The 22,953-nt window shown below is 34.8% G+C and overlaps 1 protein-coding gene across 1 annotated transcript in view; it reads left to right on the forward strand.

Annotated features, from left to right (window-relative positions):
• LOC129808813 (apolipophorins) overlaps positions 1–22,953 on the forward strand; it is a 60,389-nt gene that overhangs the window by 18,557 nt on the left and 18,879 nt on the right. The window contains exons 4-5 of the mRNA XM_055858712.1: positions 5,154–7,650; positions 20,561–22,298. Coding sequence (XP_055714687.1) covers positions 5,154–7,650; positions 20,561–22,298 — 4,235 coding nt within the window. The remainder of the gene's footprint in view (positions 1–5,153; positions 7,651–20,560; positions 22,299–22,953) is intronic.

Below are 22,953 nucleotides of genomic sequence, written 5' to 3' on the forward strand. Positions count from 1 at the left end.
TTGAAAAAACTGATAGAAGGAATGAATTGAAGTAATTGTATAAGAATTAAATAATATTCAATTACGTTTTCTGTATATCATATTCTAAAAGAACAAGAAATCCTTAGGTCGGTTTTTCGGAAAGAGCTTAAAACATGCACAGCTTAATCATAAATCGGTAAATTTACTTAAAATCACGCACAGCTCAATCATAAAACGGTTAAGAATGTGCTTAAAAACACGCACAGCACACATGTAAACGGGTTAAGATTGCGCTTAAAAACATGCACAGTGTAAACATAAAACGCTCAAAAATACGATTAAAAAGACGCACAACACACACGTAAAAAGGTTCAAGTTAATACGCTTAAAATCACGTACAGCTCAATCATAAAACGATCAATGCGCTTAAAATTACGCTTGCATTTTTTTAAGCGCAATTGTAACCGTTTTATCATTGAGCTGTGCGTGATTTAAACGCAATTTAAACCGTTTTGTGATTGGTCTGTGCGTATTATTTTACACACAACTAAGGTCGTTCATGCTGAGCCAGTTGGGATTTAATGTATAATATTAACCTTTTTCTTTATGCTTAAGGTTTGCGCCATTTCAAAAATCGATCTGTAAAAATAGAAACTCAACCCTCTAACGGGTAAGACCGCCTCCAGGCGGTCATTCTATAAATCGCATTTACTGCGATAATATTACTTATTTGAACTTGCAATATCTACAGTGTCCTGAGTTATAGTCTTACTAACTTATTTTCTGATGCTGAACTCATTTTGACCTTTCGTTTGCTTACAATCTTCAGTTTTGTGTGAAAGATCAGAGAAAACAACAACAAAATGTCGTTCGCAACATTTTGCGTTTTCAAGTGCAAAAAAGATTGTTTTAAAGTAATCTAACTGTAGTAAGAATCTTATTTCCTGAAAGATATGTTCTTCTAGTTTGTATATTTCAATTGATAAGTGTGAAAAAACTAAAAGTATTTTTTTTGCCCTCCTCCACCCACAGGTCGTCAGCTCTAAGAGCTGATTTCGGACCGTGACACTGCCGTAAGGCACTAACATACATACATAAAACAAAAGCTCCACAGAGTGCACAACCTGTAAAATTGAAAGTTTCAAATAAGAGTCTTAACAAAGAAAACTCACTCACCAAGATCCTGTATCGACTGACTCCATCGAATCACATGCCCCGGGAACAATCCCGCCACCGGGTACCCCGTCCAGTCATTGGAAGCCCGAGCTTCACAGATTGGAGGTAAAGAACTCGGTTAAGCCGAGAGAAACCCTCCCAACACAAACCTCCAAGCTAGACGACCTAGTAGAAACTTAAGGTACCCGACGGCGCACAAACAAGAAAGTCCCGCCGCACGTAAATACCCGGAGATCTATCGGTACAGAACCTTGAAAACTCGCTACAGATCAATGTTGTTTATTTTAATAAAATTAATTAAGCCTCTGAGGACCTTTTTATTGCGGTTTTCAAAAGCGACAGCCAAAATATCTCTAACACTAGTAAGACCGCTACACTCCTGTCTTAATTGTAACCTATCAGACGAAACAAAAGAACAATGAAATATAAGATGATCAACATCCATGTATACATTACAATAGTCACAAAGCTGAGTGTCACTAATATTTATTCTAAAGAGATGTGTATTGACTTTGGTATGGTTACTTGCCATTCGACTAGCTATCACAATTTCATTTCTAGAGAGCTTCCCACAATTCCTAAACCAAGCCTTCAGTCCTACCTTAGGTACAATTGAGTGGCAATATCTTCCTAAGTCCCCAGAATCCCAATTATCTTGCCATTTCTTTAGAGCTTGTTCGGTAATTTTTCCAAAAATGACATCTGAGTCAGCTTGTGCGAAAAAACCATAGCTCCGTAATCTCTCAATATACACTGATAATTTACTGTGGGGACATCTTTCCTGTATACGTAAAAGATCCCTTTTCAATTCAGGCTGAATTCTTAGGCTGCGATTGAGAAATCTGTCTATAATAAACTGATGCCGGCATTCCATCGGCATAACACCCGACAGAACCTCTACAGAACCAGTATGAGTGCTCTGCATCAATCCCAAGCAAATTCGAAGGGATCTCCATTGTATCCTCTTGAGTTTGAGAAGATGTGTGTTGGCCGCGTTCTCAAAGGTAAAACACCCATATTCCAAGAGAGGCATAATCGTAGTTTTATATAATATGATCATAAGGTGCGGGTGAGCTCCCCAAGACATACCTGCAACAGCTCTCAAGAAGTTTATTCTGAGACTACATCTTTTAACAATTTCCCTGCATTGAGCCTCCCATAAGCATTTTCTGTCGAAAATAATGCCTAAATATCTGAAAGTGTTGTTTTGAGCAATAATAACACCCTCTATTGGCACGGAAACGTCAGGAGCTTGATGCCTTCTCGTGAATACAAGTACCTCCGACTTTTCTGAGGAAATAGAAAGACCTAAGTTCTTAAAAACAACAACCAATTGTTCACAGGCGACATTCAATCTATCTTCTATATAACTATCAAATGAGTTCTCAATTCCCACCACAATATCATCGGCATATTGCAAGACGAAACAATCTTGAGGAATTGCCAGATCCACTGCCCTAACATATATGTTGTACAGAATTGGTGATAGAGTGGAACCCTGGGGAAGACCTATCCAACTTTTCCTCTTTGCAACGATTTTGGCTCCCAGAACTAAAGAAATTTCACGAAAGGACATTAGGCCATACAGAATTGCAACAAAACCCATGGGCAAACCCAAATATCTCAAACTTCCACATAAAACATCAATGAGGACATTGTCGTACGCCGATGCAACATCGAGGAATACACAGCCTAGCATATTTTTCCTACTGAACGCCAATTGAATTTTACAGTGCAATGCTGCAATACAATTTTGGGTTCCGCGGCCATGTCTGAACCCAAACTGCGAATCTGGAATAACACGATATTGTTCCACCCACGCCTCTAACCTCACCAGGATAAGCTTCTCCAAAAGTTTGCGCAAAACTGAAAGGAGACTAATTGGCCTATAATTTTTAATATTGCTACTATCCTTATGTGGTTTAGGAATCGGTACCACTTTAGCACTATTCCAATCCAAAGGAATGGATCCCGTTCTCCATATGAAATTAAAAATTTGTAGTAATATTATTTTGCCTATATTAGGGAGTTTTTTAATATAAATGGACCGAATTCCATCCAATCCCGGACTTCTATTTCGCAATGACGATATACCTACCTCAAGTTCACTCATTGAGAACTCTCCAGCGAAGGAGTCACTACCCACACCATGAGAAACGGGAATATCGAACGTCTCAGATCTAGGAGCGAAAGGGGGAGCCAGTTTATCGGCAAAATCTTGTGCCCATTCGTCCCGAAATCGACTAGTTCTTTGCAAAGGTAAACCCCGAAACGATCTCGCTAAATTCCACATCTCCCCAAGAGATGTATGATTCGTAAATTCCGAGCATCTATCTCGCCAAAACTGGATTCTTTTTTGTCTCATTGCTCTTTTGACTATTGCATCAAGTCTTCTAAATGCAAGATATCTTTCCCGGGTGCCACTACGTACAAACTGACGATACACCTGACGCCTACACTCCCATAACCTCCTGCATACTTCATCAAACCACGGTTTATCCTGCCTATTAGTACCAACTCCTCTCGTCCTCCTGACGACAGACCTTTTAACTGCGCTCAATACACATTGCACAAATGAACAATATTTCTGGTCATTTTCAACATTGTCTGTTAATGCTAAAAGGTCCCTTTCTAGAGCTTCTTGATATCTCTGCCAATCAACTCTTACGGGGCTTGTGTGGACAAATTCCTCAATTGTTTCATTCGCAGCACTTTGAACCATCCCCCTCCCTTGTCGGGTGCTAATACTTAAAAGAATTGGAATGTGATCACTCCCAAGCGTATTTTCGTATAAATCCCATACGCAATCCACCGCCAAAAAAAAAAAAAAAAAAAAAAAAAAAAACTAAAAGTAAGAGTTGTATTTTTCGCGGGGCGCGTATTTTTGTGGGCAATGAATATCTTCGCAGATTCTCACGGATCGATGACAGAGGCCTCTAAATGGATCTAAGTTCAGGCCTCTGTCTCTCACAGTTTCCGAGATAATCGACTTTCAAGATTTTCAGACACTTTTATGCTTTTCTCATCCAATTTTTTTTATTCCTTTAAGAATTATTAAATGAAATTTGCACAATTTATGTATAAATATCATTCGAATTCCAATCCAAATTTGTAATGAAAGAATCGCACCTCTAAAAGCTCATTTAGGCTTATCACTGGCTACTTTTCTTTACAATCAAACTTACAAATAACGCAGAAAACTTGAAAATTTCGAGAAAAAAAATCATATCTAAAGAATATTCTGACATTATTGTTCATATTGTAAAATTGAATTCTTTTGCAGCCGTACCGAAAATAATGGAACAAATTGAACAAGATTTGAAAAAGTAACTCATGTGAGCATTACTAAAAGTTATTTAAATAAAAATACGAATTCTTTCTGGAAGATCTTCTTTTGAATAACGAATCCTTTCTAGAAGATCTTCTTTCGGGGAACGAAGCCTTTTCGGAAAATCTTCTTTTGGGGAATGACTCCCTTGTGGAAGATCTTTTTTGAGGAACGAATCCTTTCTGGAAGATCTTCTTCCGGAAAACGAATCCATCTTCCTCAGAAGTTCTTCTTCAGAGAACCGAATACATCTTCTTATGAGCAAGAATTCTTCTTCAAGAAGATCTTCTTCCAGGGAGCGAATTCATCTTCCTTAGAAGATCTTCTTCCGAGAAACGAATAAATCTTCTTAGCAAGAATTCTTCTTCAGGAAGATCTTCTTCCGGAAAACTAATCCTTTCATGAAGATTTTCTTTCGGGAAACGAATCCATCTTCCTCAGAAGTTCTTCGGTGAAACGAATCCATCTTCCGAGCAAGAATTCCTTTCCGGAAGATCTGGCTCCCATTGGATGAATCCTATTTCATTATAATTCCAATGGAGATATTCTTTTAAAAGAAGTATTCATATCCATCTGTCTTTTTCCTTCATATAGTTCTCCATGTCATAAATATAGCTAAAACCCCTATATTTATATTTAGGTTAATTATAATCAATTTACATGTGAATTTTATCTTGTTTTTTTTCAGTTTGGCTTCAGCAAAGACGAAGCTAAGAGAGAATATACACCAATTCTCCAATTAAATACCCCAACATCACGTGATAATTCTGCCCTTGGATACAGTATTGAGGGTAAAATACGTGTACAGGATGCTCCTGGTGGTGGTACTAAGTACAATTTACATGATATTCGATTAAAAGGTGGCTATTTTACAACAAGACCCCTTGCTATATCTGGATCTGTTGTCCAAAAAGGTAGTCTCTTTGATACGGACCTCAATGTACAACATGCTAATGATCGTGCAAGTGTCAAAGGTACATTGCAATTTGAGGGTAATCGTGTGAATTTAGATATGAAAATTAAGGGTGCATTTTATGCTAATGTTGTGTACAAAATGTCATATCAGACAAATGAAATACTTAATCATTTGGAATTTGATTATGGTAGTACAACAAAATCAAGTCAACATGTTAAAATTCATCAACACTGGCGTCATAAATATAGTAAATATAAACTTGAGGAATTACTGGTGGCAAATGAAGTGCATTTGAGTCAGGTGCCAGTTGATGTAAGGGTATCTGGTGAATTTATTGATGATTCTGTTATTAAATATGATATTGGAATGGAATATGGACAACATGAGGCATCATCGAAGCTCGATGTTAAGTTAAATGAGAAAAATCGTGGTGATTATGCTGTCGATGCTAGTGGATCAATTAATAGGAAATCATTTAAATTGATTGCTAAACGTATTGTTATGGAGAATACATCGAAGTATAGCAATAGATTAACAACAAGTTCTGGTGTTAATATTGAGGCAAATGGGGTTATTGGACATAAAATTAGTGCACAGGAAGCTGATATTGTTGCTGATGCTCGTGTACAGTTTGTTGATAAACAAACACCGTATTTGGCTAAATTTGAACTGAAACTCAAGCCTCAAGGTGGTACAACTGAGGGAAATTTGGCAATTGGGAAGCAGGATGTATTGGGATTTAAGGGAAAACTCCAGAGGAAGGGTAATGGTCAAACGGGAGAGATACAGGTGACTGTGAAGGATATCGTTGAGGGTAATGGTGATTTTAGTGCAACTGGTGGCAATGGTACATCAACATTAACCCTGAATATCTTGAAATTGAATAAAATTGTCAAGATAGCATCGGTATTTGCCATTGAAGCACCAACGTACAATGTTGCAACGGAAGTATTCTACGATGTTGCCAATTCAGGTGGTCGAAGGACCCTCAAAGTTGATACAAAGAATCATATTGACACCACAACATTCCGTAGTCACAATGATATTGAACTTTTTACCGAAAACTACGTCGCCAATGTCGAAGGTACGGTCAATGGTAAGGCTACTGATGGCGTTATAACGGCCAATTTTGATGTTATCCTTCCAACGTCACGTAAACTCTCCGGATCTCTTCGCCGAGAACTCCGTCCACATGGTGATGGTGTCCGGGGTAAAAGTGACATCGCCCTAAGTGATCGGCTACCAAATGACCAAATTCGTTCACTAACAATCACCTCAGAACTCCTAAATGGTAAATGGAATCAAAAAGTCTTCCATGCCAAACACAATGTTGTCTACAGAAATCTCGATGGTAGAGATGTCAATGTCAAACTCGATATCAATCACAAAGCTGTCAAAGATAATGTACGATCTGTCGATGGTGATCTAACCGTCAGTGGTAGTCTCTTTGAACGATCCCTAGGTGTCTCCGTTAAAATCCCTCAATACACTCCCGAAACAGCCGACTTTACAGTATCTGTCAAATCCGACAAAGATGGTGATATCCAACTAACAGGTCGCTACGTCATTGGTGGACGTGCTAAGGCAAATGAATATGATATAACTTTCACAGGTGTATCAAAACTCCCCCAGAACAATCGTCAAATCCAAATAAAATCATCCGGAACCTTCCTCTCGCCCCAAATAGACAATGGTGTCTATGATGCCAAATGGCATTTGACAGTATCACCAAATGGCAGAGAATCATCAATAAATCTAGCTGGTGTTGCCAATGAAGATCATGCAAATGTCAAAATTGACCTGAAATTGCACGAACGTGATCCAGTTGCCGTTACCCTAACCTACAACAATGAACAATCATCCGATGAACAATCAGGCAAATGTCACATTGATGCATCAGTCACCTATGCCAAGGATAAACAGATTCATGCCCAAGGTACACTAAAACGCACCCAAGGACGAGAAATTGATCTTCATGCCGTCCTAGAAACACCCTACGAAAAGGCCAAACGCATAGAGACCAATGTACGTGCAGCAAAAACCAATGAAGGCACCATCAAGAGTGCCGTAGATTTAACAGTAAATCAAGATAAATATGGACTAAATAGTGCCCTAGTACTATCAGATGCAAATCCATCAATTGACCTTGTTGCAGTGTATCCAAAGCAACAAGTTAAATTTTTCGCAGGATTTGCCAGGGTCGGAGATAAAAAGTACAATGGCAAAGTGACAGTTGTCAATTTAATGGACTACAATGTTGAGGCAACAGGTAAGATTACTATAATTATAGCTATATTATTTATATAATTATAATAGATAAATAAGATAGATAAATAAGATAGATAAGATAGATACCGAGGTAGAATAGTACCCAGACCATGATATCTTAGGCTAGATTCTGAATCTGAAACGAATAATTCTTCTGAAGGAGAATACCCTTTCTGGAAGATCTTCTTTCGAGGAACGAAGAATTCTTCCGAACAAGAATTCTCTTTCTGGAAGATCTTCTTTTGGGGAACGAATCCTTGCTGGAAGATCTTTCTTTGGGGAACGACTCCTTCTTTTAGACGAACGATCTTCTTTCGGGGAACGAATCCTTTCTGGAAGATCTTCTTTTGAGGAACGAATCCATCTTTCGAACAAGAATTCCTCTTCAGGAAGATCTTCTTTTGGGGAACGAATCCATCTTCCGAGCAAGAATTCCCTTTCTGGAAGATCTTCTTCCGGGAAACGAATAATTCTTCCTAACAAGAATTCCCTTTCTGGAAGATCCTCTTCCTGGGAAAAAAATCCTTCTTTCTCAGAAGTTCTTCTTCAGAAAAACGAATCCGTCTTCCGTGGAAGAATTCCCTTTCTGGAAGATCTTCTTTTGGGGAACGAATCCATCTTTCGAACAAGAATTCCTCTTCAGGAAGATCTTCTTCCAGGGAACGAATCCTTCTTTTAGACGAACGATCTTCTTTCGGGGAACGAATCCTTTCTGGAAGATCTTCTTGCGGGGAACGAATCCATCTTTCGAACAAGAATTCCTCTTCAGGAAGATCTTCTTTTAGGGAATGAATAATTCTTCCGAAGAAGAATTCTCTTTCTAGAAGACCTTCTTGCGGAGAACGAATCCTTCTTTTAGACGAACGATCTTTTTTCGGGGAACTAATCCTTTCAGGAAGATCTTTTTCAGGGAACGAATAATTCTTCCAAACAAGAATTCCTCTTCAGGAAGATATTCTTTTGAGGAACGAATCCTTTCTGAAAGACCTCTTTCTGGGAACGAATAATTCTTCCGAACAAGAATTCCCTTTCTGGAAGATCTTCTTTCGGGGAACGAATCCTTGCTGGAAGATCTTTCTTTGGGGAACGACTCCTTCTTTTAGACGAACGATCTTCTTTTGAGGAACGAATCCTTTCTGGAAGATCATCTTTTAGGGAACGAATAATTCTTCCGAACTAGAATTCTCTTTCTGGAAGATCTTCTTTTGGGGAACGAACCCTTTCCGGGGGATCTTCTTTCGGGGAACGAATCCTTCTTTTAGACGAACGATCTTCTATTGGGGAACGAATGATTTCTGGAAGATCTTCTTTTGGGAAATGAATCCTTTCCGGGGGATCTTGTTTCGGGGAACGAATCATTTAAGGAAGATCTTCTTTCGGGAAACGAATAATTCTTCCGAACAAGAATTCCTCTTCAGGAAGATCTTCTTTCGGGGAACGAATCTTTTCTGGAAGATCTTCTTTCGGGAAACGAATTCCTCTTTCGAACAAACTCTTCTTCAGAGAAACGATTCCTTCTTCCGAGCAACAATTACCCTTCTGGAAGATCTGGCTTCAGTTGGATGAATCCTATTTTAGAATAGTTTTAGTATGTTACAGCTGGGCCTTAGACCTTTCGATCACCATCAAACTTAAGGTCTCCCGACTCCGTGACCCGAACCACAAGAGTCGATAAAAAATTTCTCAAAATGCCCACAACTTCGGGCCTAATTGTCAGAATTTAAAAAGTGAGGGCGTTTTGGAAATCTCCCGTGAAATTCTACTTCTCTTCTAGGAGATTTTTCAATTTTCTAAGTTAAATAACTCAGAAATTCCTTTGTGCATCGGTCTGATATTTTTGTATGTTATCGCTGAGGATTATACCTATAAAGGAAAGAAATGCCTAAGTCGATCCATAACCCCTTACCTGAGCTATAAGGGGTCAAATTCCGAAAATTGACCGGCCTCTATTTCCGGTTCTAATTAACATTTTGTTCATAGAGACCAAAAAGGCTTTTAGACTTTATAAATTTTATATACCTAAAAAACATCAGAATAAATCTTTTTGTAATAAAGATTTTGATTATTTTAAACGGTTCGGCCAGCACATAATCAAATTTAATTGATTTCCAAAAAAAATATATATATTAGCTCTTTTTGTTTTTTAGGAAAAGAAATTAAGGAACATCTCGACAAACTTTCTGTTTAAAATTCACAGTAAATTTTCAAAAACGAAAACACGTACAAAAAAATTTCGGGTGGAAATTCTGATAGAGAAAAATTATTTTTTACGTGTTTAAGATCATGAATTTAATTTAAATTCAATTTTTCTGTGAATTTCGTAAGTTGAAAGTTTCCCAAAAGCCATCAAGAAGGCTTTTTCCTGAAGGAAAAACGCGGGAAACTTTGATCAAAAGTGGACTGATAAATGTTATTTTTTAGAATCTCAAACACCTTTTTTTCTAATCCCATTTTGATTATTTTGCAGCCTGATGTAAAATCTTCATAGCTAGATATTTCCTAAAAACTTCTTCTAGGTTCTCTAAAAAAAAAATCCTATTTTGAAGATCTCTAAAATTAGATGTTGCGCTTTTTGTATATTTTATCGATTTTTATTTCCTACTGATTTTCAATCCAAATTAAATGATTTTGAGTATTTTTTTTGGAAAACTTGGAAAATTTCCCAAGAAACATTTCAAAACCGAAGAAGCGTCTTATTTGAAAATTACCTAAATCAAAAATCTAAAGTAAATCTAGAGTGTTTTTTGAATTATTTCAAGTTTTATACTTTCATGTTTTTATTTTTTTTTGTGTTTAATTTTAATTGTTTAATTTTACAATTGAATTGAAATTATAGTTCTTTTGAGAATCAATACTAAAGATGGCCGAGTGGATAATATTTAAGCGTACAAATTCGAAACACTTAAAAGAACGGTTCTTACTGGGTATCTTTGTGGTATGGGCCCCGTCAACATTTCATTTTTGCTACCCCTATAACGGCCACTGGATTTTTTTCCGCGATAAACTCCAAAAATTAGAGATATTACTAATTGCAATAAAATATATAAATATAGCTCAACATTGTAGTTCAATATTCAATCTTTTCATTTGAAGCGACAAATTGTGACAGAAAGAAAAATTTAATTTGATCCAAAAACAAAACGAAATCGATCGTATTAACCAAAATTTGAAATTCGATAAATTTCGAAGAATTCTGGGATAAACAGAATCACAGAATGGAATAATTAAGAATCATAGAATACCGAATTGAATTATTAAGAGAATCACACATTTGGAATCATTAGAATTTAGAATCACATTGGAATTCCATGGAATAAATGGAATATGGACATAAATTCTCGATCTTTAGTAACCTCTTGGGTTTCCCTAACCTTCCGTCTGACAGCGGTATCATTCCTCTTTCGTCACCCCTGACCCTGATTCCTAGAGCCTCTGCCCGGGTCCTAGCTCGACCTAGCTCGAATTCGCCGTCTCGTACGCTTTACGTCTTAATTATTACAATTATTGCAATAATTGCAATAATTATAGCAATATTCTCAATAATTGTTTTAAATATGCAATTTCAAATTTGTGATTCTCAGAGCCTTTGCTAGGGTCCACGGACTCGTGCTTCCTAGATTAATAGTTCGAATCGGCTGCATATTTGCTCAGACCTTTAATTTTTTTTCGCAGATATTGCATTTGATTAAAAAAAGTAATTACTGTAATATTGTAGATTGTGCAATTTTTTCTAGGTTTATTAATTTATAAAAATGCTTATTTTATTGCAGTTTGGCGCACATAATCTTAAATAAAATCGTTTCACCTTGTTTTTTGAAGTTAAAAAAATATAGTTTCGATTCTACTAAACCGATAGAGTTTTTCATTAGGACAAAGTTGAAAATATTTAAATTACCGACAATCCTCTAAAAATGATAAAATGAGAACTTTAGAAGATTTTAGATAAATAGTTACGGTTTGCCAAAGTGATGAGCATTCCATTTATTGAACGCAAAGTCAGTTCAAAATCAAAGTGCAATATAAGTTTACAAGTTAATAGTTAAATTAATAATAAATAATTAGATTAATTAATTTATAAGAGGCTTTTTAATCCATTCTTACCATAGCCACGTTCATTATACGCAAATTGAGACATTTTGAATGATTTATTTCTGGCAAAAATTATATTCTAGAGAACATCGTTAATAGAGTTTTAGTTAATTTAGTCCAATATTTACTTGAAAAAAGAAAAACATAACCCCACAGGGGTGAAAATGCATTTTATTATTCTTTTCTGACTGCGTGAAGTCATGCAAAGTTTTTGCTCAAAATGGAGGATGGAAAATTTTACATTTCGTCGAATTTGTCAAAATTAGTCTTCATCTCCTTTCCGGATTTGAATTCTGCTTGCCAATTTGTTTTCTTAGATAGTTGTCCTATCCAAATCAGTGGAGTTTTTAATGAATGAATGTAAAGTATTTAAATTCAGTGACCGTCAAAGTTTAATAGAGGGTTCCCGTGCGTCCATAATAGTTAAAAAAAAAAGTTTCTTTTCAAAAAGAAAAAATATCTATTATTTTATAGGGAGTTATTTCCAAAATATGAACATTCTATTTCAATTAGTTCTAGTACTTTGACTGAATGGGTTGACTATTTGATACACATATTTCCAGAGTCATTCATATCGCTCCTTGGAAATTACAAGGGGCCAACTAATTTTTGGCCATTTTTCAGGAGACAGCATAAACAGTGCCGGATTTAGGTGGGTTCCCTGAGGCCACGGCACCGGGCCTCCACATTTAAAAAGTCTACCATGGTTAAATTGTCAGGAAATAAAAATTAGTAACAAAAAAAACTGCAAATTATATTGCTATTAGCGATTAGAGCATTTAATGTCACGACCCCCTATCTTCCGATTTTTTCAATTTTTTAAAAGATCTAAAATCTGCTCTAAAACCGTAGGGTAAGGGCTCATAATTTTGGACAAGGAGGGTGCTTATAAACATTAATGTTCTAAGTTTGAAGTGCGATATTTTCAACGCCAATTGTTTTTTTTTTGTTAGGGGAGGGTGGGGCAGTTTCACCCCTAAATTGCAAAATGGATTTTGAGACCATTTTGTAAAAATATGATAAACAGAATTAAAACTTTATATATTCTGTGAATTACAGTTGGGTTTCGGGTTAATAAAAACAATAACAATAATCCTTTAACTTCATTGGTCTATTGTGGAGAAGATGATTTCATTTGAACGGAAGAATGCGTGAAAGTCCCCCGTTGCGAGGCAGTTTCAAGATAAATAATGAGGCAATTTTTGAGAGAGAAAAAATGTGTTGATTGAAATTGAATTAAAATTAATATTTTAAAGTCTTCTAGGACTTTAAAACATAAAAATATAATTGAGCAAAAGCTTTATAACAGAATTTTAACTCTTATTGATCATACCAGGGGCATGACATTTCCTATGTTTCTAGCGAGCCGAAAAAACTTTTGAGTTTATTAGCTGTTTTCTGTCATTGTAGAAAGAATTAGCAAAAAACACTAATAGAAAATAAAAACCAATTTAATAACGAGAAGGCAACCGAAAACCCTAAATTGTCAACCTACGTAGTTTTGGAGATCTCTCGTGAAATGTGTACGAAAACAGGGAAAAAATTATACTAAAACCGGTCGCATTTTTCAGAGCTAATGTCACCCCCTTGGATCATACAGTGAAAATAAAACATCGCCAGAAATTTCCAATCCTATTTCTCATTAATTGAGCAATTTTCTTTAATATTTTATACGAAAGAAATGTCTTTTGTAGTTCTAAGCTAATTCAGAACATAAATGGATCAATATGTCGCCTTAGAACATGTCGTTTTTAGAATAACAGTTTTATAATAGTGTTTAAAAATATTGAATTGTCATAATACTACAAAAAAAATTTACAATATCTTGCTGAAAACATTCTGAAAAATATTATAACAACTCACTTTAGCGTTTTTAAGCACATAAAATCATTGAAAGATTGTTTTTTTTTTAAATTTTTTTTTTGTTAATGAGTTTTTAGAAAATCTACTTCCCGAAATTTCGAACTTTATCGACAAAAACAGCTACAAAACGTTCTCAGTGATTGCTTTAAGTTAATTTTGATTAAAAACGTAAATTATTGGACACAGGAAACTTCTCCATGTGCTTGCTTGAAACTGCCCCTTACGCACTTCCGGAACTCAAATCAAAATTGTCAGAACCGTCTTAGAATTCATTCAACGCTAAATGCCTTATAATAATCATAAAACCACTAGTAAATTAATACAATTATGTTACTTCGATAGATAAGTGCAACGGTTCAGAAATTTTTGAAAATAAGACATTATAAAAAGTTTCATTTTGATGCAGTTTTGTAAAATCAATTACAGAACTCAAACTAGAAGCGTTACGAAATTAATTATTCTTATGAACATGGATCTCAGTTATAGCTTCAGTAACATAAAGGTTTTATTTCATTCCTTTCAAAGAGATAAGAAGAATATGCAAAAATTGAAACTGCCCCGTCGTTAACTGCCCCACCCTCCCCTACTCTCTTTTCAGAAGGGTTGTTTAGAAACTTGGAAAGCTATTTATCGTCTTTTTTACTAAAATTAGTTTTAATAAGGTAAAATACCCTGTGTCGACCACTTAAGGATAGATTTTGTGAAAAACTTATGAAAAAATAGTTATGTTAAAATCATCCAAAAAGAACAAATATTAAGATAGAATTCATTATTCATCAAATATTAAAATAATAATCCATAATTTTAATCAATTTATTTTTAGTGTCCAACATTACCCTCAAAGTGTCCAAATTTAGAAACAGTCCAAAATTAGGAGCTCTTACCCTAATTCTTAATATTTCTGGATGAAATCAAGACGAAATATTTTTAAAGGCACCTTTAAAGCTTTTAAAGATACTGTGCTCTCGAATCTGAGAATTTAGTAAAATTTCTCGTTTTGTGTATTTTTTGTATCAATCTGTAAAATTTATATAAATGAATTGAACCAGAGTTCGAATCACTCAAAATTTCAATGATATAATTTCACTGAACTTGTCTAATTTATAGGCAAAAAATTGAGGAATTCTACTGTTTTCTCGGTATAAAGTTCTTCAAGTAGAATAAACAAAATCAGGTTTTAGGACTTGGCATAGTTCACACTGTCGCATTGTTGGAAAACGTAAAATTTTTGAAGCCCCACAAATGGGCACTGGGCCTCCACATTTCTAAATCCGGCCCTGAGCATAAAAGATTTAACTTTGTGTAAATAAGTATCTCAATTAAATGACTGAACAAAAACAATTTATTTCCTTTCTATTTGTATGAGCACTAATGTAAACATCGGAACTTTTATATTTTTACCTTTCAAAACATATTTTTTAATGAGTTAGCTCCTTATCGTTCTAAATTATGTGCAAATTTTGCTGAAATTAGAATGACAAGGGATCAACTTGCTTGAGTTAGTCCCCTGTTTCACAAAAATTTGAACGATGAATATATTTTGTGCCCCTTTACTTCAAACAAAATTATGCAAGTAATTAAAAAGATTAAAATTTTGAAAAACTTTTCTAATAACGAAATTTAATGACTTATCATCTGAAAATTTATTAAATTGTTTTTCTAAGTGCATTATAATCTCAAAATCGCAAAAAAGTGAGTTGACCCCTTGTAATTTCCAAGGAGCGATCTATGCAAAATTCCCGCGCACCATTTGAATTGACCAAATTTCTCTCAAAATGCTTCTGAGCTCTAATAAATTTCAAGTAATTTTAGAAATTTTAGTGCTCAATTCAATTTAAAAAAAAATGTGAATAAAACCTAATATGATAGCACAGCAAAATTAAAATAAAATGCTTAAAACATGATAATTTATTTCAAACCATTTTAAGTCTACCATTAAACCAATTAAAGTGACAGTGACACAGGCTCTAACTTCTAAAAATTTTCTTATTTCCATTAGTTTTCAAGTTTAATTCAAGATTTGCCGGGTTTAGAGTTCCAGAGGTTGTTGCGGAGTTACATAGCCTCAAGCAAGCTCCTGAACATTACTTGAAATATCAAATAAAATATCGATAATTCTCAATAATTTCTTGGTTTACTAAATCTTCAAAGCAGCGTTCAAGAATTTTTTGTATTATAATTTTAAGCTGGTATAAATTTGGCTTCATAATATTGAATAGTTTTTATTATAATAAAATTGAACAATATTAAATCAAATTGTCGTTAAGAGATTTAAAATTACAAAATTTTGAAAATTTACATTAATTTCTTCACTTCTCCGAATTTTATTTTTTTTTCTTTATTTCTTAACGTTTCGTGGCTATTATAAGAATCATAAAATTATCCCAAGGAGCATTTATCGCCATAAATGAGTAGAGATGTCTGATATCTATACGAAAATTATGGCGAAGACTTTATAAATTTCTTCTATATAACCGTATAAAAGAGGCCCATATTCGGGTGAATGGGGAATTTTTATACCCAAAATATAACAATTTTTTATTTTAGAGTTAATCAAGTCATCCTGTACGATAAAATGTATTGATTATGACTAAATAAAATATAATCACTCTGTCATACCAATATTATAACTATCGACTGAAGAACTGTCATTTCTTGTCCATTTTTCTTTAAGACTTGCTCAAATATTTTCCTCAAATGAATAAATATTTATCCTCAACGATTCAGTCACATTTTTTGTGCCTCGTACACTTTTATCGCGTATGAAAGTTTAATGCAATAATTGTTTTCCGTTAGAGGCTAAGATATTAGTGAACAAAATTTCATTCCCAACTTGAAATTTTTAAAGAAAAGCTGAGAAATTAAATAAAACAAAATTGAATAAATTTATTGCTTTTCACATTACATCATTTAAAAAATTTATGGTTCTCAAATTTTTACTGCGTGTATTGATAGAATACAGCCATTTAAACAATAATTTGGACAAATATCATTGCACTGCAATGTTTTGCGTATAATTTTTCCATTAATTTGAGTTTGGCGTCGCCAAATTTTCTGTATTTTTCCACGCCATAATCTTCTTTTTGTTCTGATAAAATAAAATCAAGATATTGTAACCCGAATAAGTAAGAATAGCAGAAAATAAAACACATTTATATATTTTAGTGTTTATATTTGCAAGATGTCGTATATCATATTTACATTTTGTAGACTTCTTACGTCAATAATATCACTATACAGCAAAAATGTCAAAATACTGAAAGATTATGCTTTTGATAAACTTTTTCTGCATTCTGGGCACTAATTCTGCAATTTGATTTCATAACAAATGATGTGGAAGCTGTCCTAATGCTTGTATTTGCGGTACACTACAATTAAAGGAAGAAAATATTAGCTCTCACAAACGAAGTCTTAATTCACTACTTTTTCATCATTTGCACTTACTTTGTAAAATTTAATGCCTTTTATCTGTATACTCGATTTTTCTGCACACGCTGGTGCATTTCAGGACTCTAATTAATGTGAGACATCACTTTTTTCACAAATTTTCACTCGCAGATGAACTTCTGCTTAGTAAACAAAGTAGAATTTGACAATCTGGCAGCGTCATACAAAAAGAAGACAAGTTGTATATAACTTGTGTCTTTTATGGAACAAATGTAACTAAAATATATCAGAACATGATGTTCATACAATTTCACGACATTATGTGAACATAATGGTATGAATATGTAAGATAAATATACTTTAGAAATTTTTGACATAGTTTTATACATTTTCACTCAAAAATAGATTATATTATGACTTGTTTATAGAACTAAAAATATTAGGTGAGATTCTTAACAATCTCACCTACTATAATCCTAACAAAATTTCATGTCCTCCGATCGCGCTCAAACTTGGCCAAAATGTGTTTCGCCACTTCCTGATCACGAATATATGGGGGGCTAAGTTACGTTCCCGGCCGGCCGGCCGTCCGGCCGGCCGTCCGGCCGCTCTTTGGAGCTTAATAGCTCCTAAACTAAAAAAGATATCGACTTGCGGTTTTCGGCAAAGGTTAAATATCGTATGAAAATTGCAACATGGTGCATTGACCCCCCACCCCCCACCCCTCCTTCCGCCATTTTGAAGACCCCCCTTTTTTTGTTTTCTCAATAGCTCCGGCCCTATGGCATCGAGCGGGCTCAAATTTTAGTATGTTATAGCTGGGCCTTAGAGCTTTCCATCAATACAAAACTTAAGGTCCCCCGACCCCCCTGACCCGAGCTATAAGGGTCCAAAAAAAATTTCTTAAAATGGCCATAACTCCGGTTCTAATTGTCAGAATTTAAAAAATGAGGGCTTTTTGGAAAGCTCTCGTGAAATGCCACTTCCCCTTCTAACATCGCAAGTTCATAAAACCACCGCTAGGGGCGCTATTATTAAAAAGAAAATTTTTAAATCTTAAAAGTTAAATAACTCAAAAATTCCTTATGCAATCGGGCTGAAATTTTAGTATGTTGTAGCCGTTGATTATACCTATCAAACAAAAAAAACCTTAAGTCGATCCATAACCCCTGACCCGAGCTATAAGGGGTCAAAGTTCGAACATTGACCGGCCTCTATCTCCGGTTCTAATTAACATATCGACCTAAATTTTACCTTTTTGGTTTCGTCTCGATGAGCACTTTCAGATGGAAGTTCAAAAAGTCACTAAAGGTGGCGCTGTGATAGCGTCAAAATTCATCGAAATTCAAAGTCACTTTTCTCAAAAACGGCATTGTGCAAGTTAATGAAATTTTAGTATGTTGTAGTCCAGTCTAGGACGTTTCCAAAATGGTGCGTATGCGCACTGTGGTTTCAATAGGACCGGAGATATGAGGGGTCAAAGTTCACAAAATTCAAAAAATCATATCTCCGGTTCTATTTGACCGATTTTGATGAATGAGGGCTTAAACGAAAGATCTCATCAAACGCTACAACTTTCTAGAATATTTGAACTTCGTGGGACCAACACCAGGGGCGCCACAGTCGAAAAACCAATTTCAATATCACATAACCTCAATTATCTCGACTGTCGCTAAACCGATTTTGATGATTACTTCGACATAATTGTAGAGGACATTTGTCTCTACATTTCGTCCATACATCATTTTCCGCTCAGACTACGCTATCACTCCGATTTTGCCGTTTAAGTGTGAAAAAATTGATTTTTCCCATAATAACGCTTTGAAATCACTCAGATGCCAATTTGACTGCCTCTACTCCACAAAGACACTTAAAATAGGGTTTTAAATGGAAAGTCCCACAAAATACAACAATTCTTTGATATAGTTGAAGTTCAACAAATGAACACTTGGGGCACTCTGGATGAAAAAACGAGTTAAGAAACAAAAAACCTCGATTATCTTGGCTTCTGAGTAATCGATGAGATCATGTTCTATGGGAAAATTATAGAGTACATTCTGGTCTACATTTCACCCATATATCACTTTTCTGTCAGTTCATCCAAATCCTTGATATTTTGGTTTAAATACAAAATTTGTATAATTTCACGAATTTTATTCAAGATAACTGAATGGCGTCTCCCAACATCAGCTCCAAATCGAATTTGCATGCACTCCGAGTTAGCTCACGTTAAGAATCTCACCTACATAAGCCGGTTAGGATTATCTGTCCCTTTTAACTGGAATTTATCAAACAAAACATATTATATGTATTAATAGAAAATAACTGATATTTTCTATACAATTTTTAGTCAAGTTATTATACTGGCATTCAACGCACATAATTTTCAGATAATATACATCCATTGCGTTCATACATTATATTTTTAAGAAATAGCTCGATTACGTTGAAAATATGTTGGTTACATTTGAGACATACATTATTTGGATAATCAAATGCCCCTTGGGTATAAATTTGGCTTCATAATATTCAATAGTTTTTATTATAATAAAATTGAACAATATTGAATCAAATTGTCGTTAAGAGATTTAAAATTACAAAATTTTAAAAATTTACATTAATTTCTTCATTTCTCAGAATTTTATTTATTTTTTTCTTTATTTCTTAACGTTTCGTGGCTATTATAAGAATCATAAAATTATAGAATGAAAAAGATTACGTTTAGCTTCTATTTCAACCCAGATTGGGACGGTATAGCTGGGTTTCCTCAGCGACGACAAAAACTCTATCCATAGTGTCTCCCTCTATTGAAAAATGAAAAGAGGCTAAATTTTGACTAATCGCCGCTACGATCGCGACCCAAGAAGCAAAATAGCTGCCTTATAGAACCAAGTATTAGACAAGTCTTTTAGTGCACTTTTAAAAGACTTAAAGTGAAAATTTTCTGTTGAAATTCCTATAGCAGCTCTTAAGATTCTTAAAAGTGCGCCACTTTACTTATAATAATCTCAGTGATGGAAGCAAGAGCGTTATAAGTAAATAAATAGATTTTTGGTTCTATAGTGCCATACTTAAGGAATTCTACAAGACTATTTTAAGAAAAAAATGCTGCTTGGGGACTGTTCTTTTAAATTTCAAATTTGGAGTTCGCTGGAGTCATCAAATGTACAGCTTTTGGATACTTTTACGACCAACTTTACAATATCCAAAAATCGGATAATATTTTTTTGATTTTTTTCGTGAAAAATGTAAGTCATTCATTTTCTTGCGAAGAGGAGAGTTTCTAGGACCCAACAGAGCACTGGAACTCAATTGATTAAATAAATAAAAATTATTAAGTTGTCTTTAGTCGTATTTGGGTCTTTTTGTGGCGGTCGTTAGGATATCCAAATTAGAGTTATGCCACGTCGTGCTACTTGGGAGAGGCGGACTTTATCAATTTTGTTCAGTTAAAATAAAATAGTAATAACAATAGTGTATATAGTAATAGTTATTATAATTATAGTAACCATGACAATAATCTTTTTTTTTCTTTTTTCTTTACAAAAAAAAACTTGTTAAAAAAAAACAAGGTGAAGTATCTGCTGCATCAATTGACAATTTCTCCGCTAAACTTGATATTGATGCACCAAAATTGAAATTAATGAAATTCCATGGTGAATTGAAGAGTAAGCATCAGGGATCATCAAAAGGTGTTGAAGTTACAGCATCAAATGGTGGTAAAACAATTTTAACTGGTTTTGCTGACTATACCGTTGAACAGAATAAAACATTGACTGTCTTTGAGGCTAAAGGCAATGTTAAGTACAATGATAGAGAGAGTGAAGCACATTTGAAATTTATCCATCATACATTAACTGAGGCAGTTGATCAGGAAACTGGTGTATCATTCCTTGTTAATGCTAAATTGGGTACTAAAAGTATTGTTGGTGAATTAAAATTGACAGATAAGAATGTTCAATTGAAGCATACGGCATGTGAAGAACAGAAAGAATGTATCAATTTGGATGTACAATCGACAATAGCTCAGGCTGATTTGGATGGTTTTCGTCATCAGGTTATTGTATCTATTGATTTGCGTAAACTTGGGTATTCACATGAATTTGGCTTGAAGGCTGAGACTACGAGGCATGGTGTTCAATTGGATCATACCATTGAGATGCATCTTCAGGCTCAGGATAGACCACAGTATCAGTACTCAATGTATTTCCATGCAAAACGTGCTGGTGTTGTTGTAACATTGCCAGAAAGGACAATAGCCCTTGAGGGTGTCTTTGAACGGCCAGATAGTTTCTTCGGTGTCTGGGATATCTCGGGACAATTGTACCTTGATAAGAAGAATAAACCCCATGATAGTGTTAAAATTGGATTGCAAGCAACAACAACTGAACCAAATAAAGGTGCTGCAACATTTAAATCAGCCCTTACATTCAATCATCCAGCCATACGACCAATATCAGCTAAAGCCGAAGGTAATCTCGATACGAAAAAGCATACAGCTAATGTTAAATTGCATTTGGATATCTTTAAAACGGCATCAAAGGAAATATTGGTGGTGGCAAAGGTATCAAATAGCGAAAGTGGACGTGCTTTCAATATTTCAAGTGATATTTCTGTAACATCAAAACACGGTTTGGACTACAAAATGGCCGGACATGTTGCTCTTGTACCGGAAAAACGTTCAGCCAGCTTCCAAGGTACCATTAATTTTGTCAATATTGACGGATCAGCCCTATTCTACATAACCCCAACGAATCTCCAATCAAATCTCCGTGTACTCAATGAAGATATCTTCACTGCCACTGGTAATGTCGATGGTAATCGTCTAACAGCCCAATCAACCCTTCAACCACTCAAATCAACACCAATCCACCTAACAATCACAGCAAATGGCTTTACTGATGCCCAATTTACAGTCAAACGGGATAATCTTCTCTCCGTTGACGGACAATTTGCCATTAATCGTGCAGCAAGTGTCAAAATAAATGGTGCTAGTGGTGATATCTTTACAGCTCAATTGACACTCGATCAGCAACATTTCCTATCATCAAACTATCAAATGAACAATGATAAAATGCGACAATTCCTCAAAGATGTCCAAAAAACTGTTCAAGATGACATACAAAAAGCCAAACAGTATATTGAAACCAAATTTCAGGATACAAAAAAACGTATTGGACAGCAAATTGGCAATATACAGAAGGATATACCTGATTTTGTAGTGGTAGGTGAAAAAATCCGGGCTGAATTGATGAATATTATGAAGGAACTCGAGAAGGATCCATCAATAAAACCTGTTATTGATGCTGTGTAAGTTTTTAAATAATTTTTCATTCTGTTTTTGTCAAATATTGATATATTTACTACAATTACAGTAGACTCTCTCTCAATCGGGAATATCGGGCGAAATGTCATCCGGTTTAGCGATAGAATTGAGCGTCAAAGCCTTTGTAAATTCCACAAAAACTGCTCAATTATAAAGAATCACGATAAAATAGGAAGAACTACAGCAAATTTGAGCGAATTAGCTTCATAATTAAACGTGAAAATTGTCAACAAAATTTGTCGCCCGATTGAAAAAGAGCCGATTGAGTGAGAGTCTACTGTATTGAAATATTTGCTATACTTATTGCAATATTTGCTATAATTTATTGCTATATTTACCATAATTTATTGAAATATTTACTATAATTTATTGAACAAAATACTATAAATCGAAGCGTCCTCTTTGACGAATCCCAACGATCTCTCTAGCATCTCCAAATAATACAGGTAGACTCTCTCTCAATTGGGCATATTGGGCGAAATGTCATGCAAAAGTCATGGGCATCAAAAAATCATTTTAAATTCCACAAAAAAGCGCTCAAATACAAAGAATCACGATAAAACAAGAGGAACTAGAGCGAATTTGAACAAATGTGTCATCTACGGTCCCGGCTGACCAGGTGTTAACAGTTGGCAAACA

This window comes from Phlebotomus papatasi, chromosome 5 (assembly GCF_024763615.1).
Source record: "Phlebotomus papatasi isolate M1 chromosome 5, Ppap_2.1, whole genome shotgun sequence".
Lineage (NCBI taxonomy): Eukaryota > Metazoa > Arthropoda > Insecta > Diptera > Psychodidae > Phlebotomus > Phlebotomus papatasi.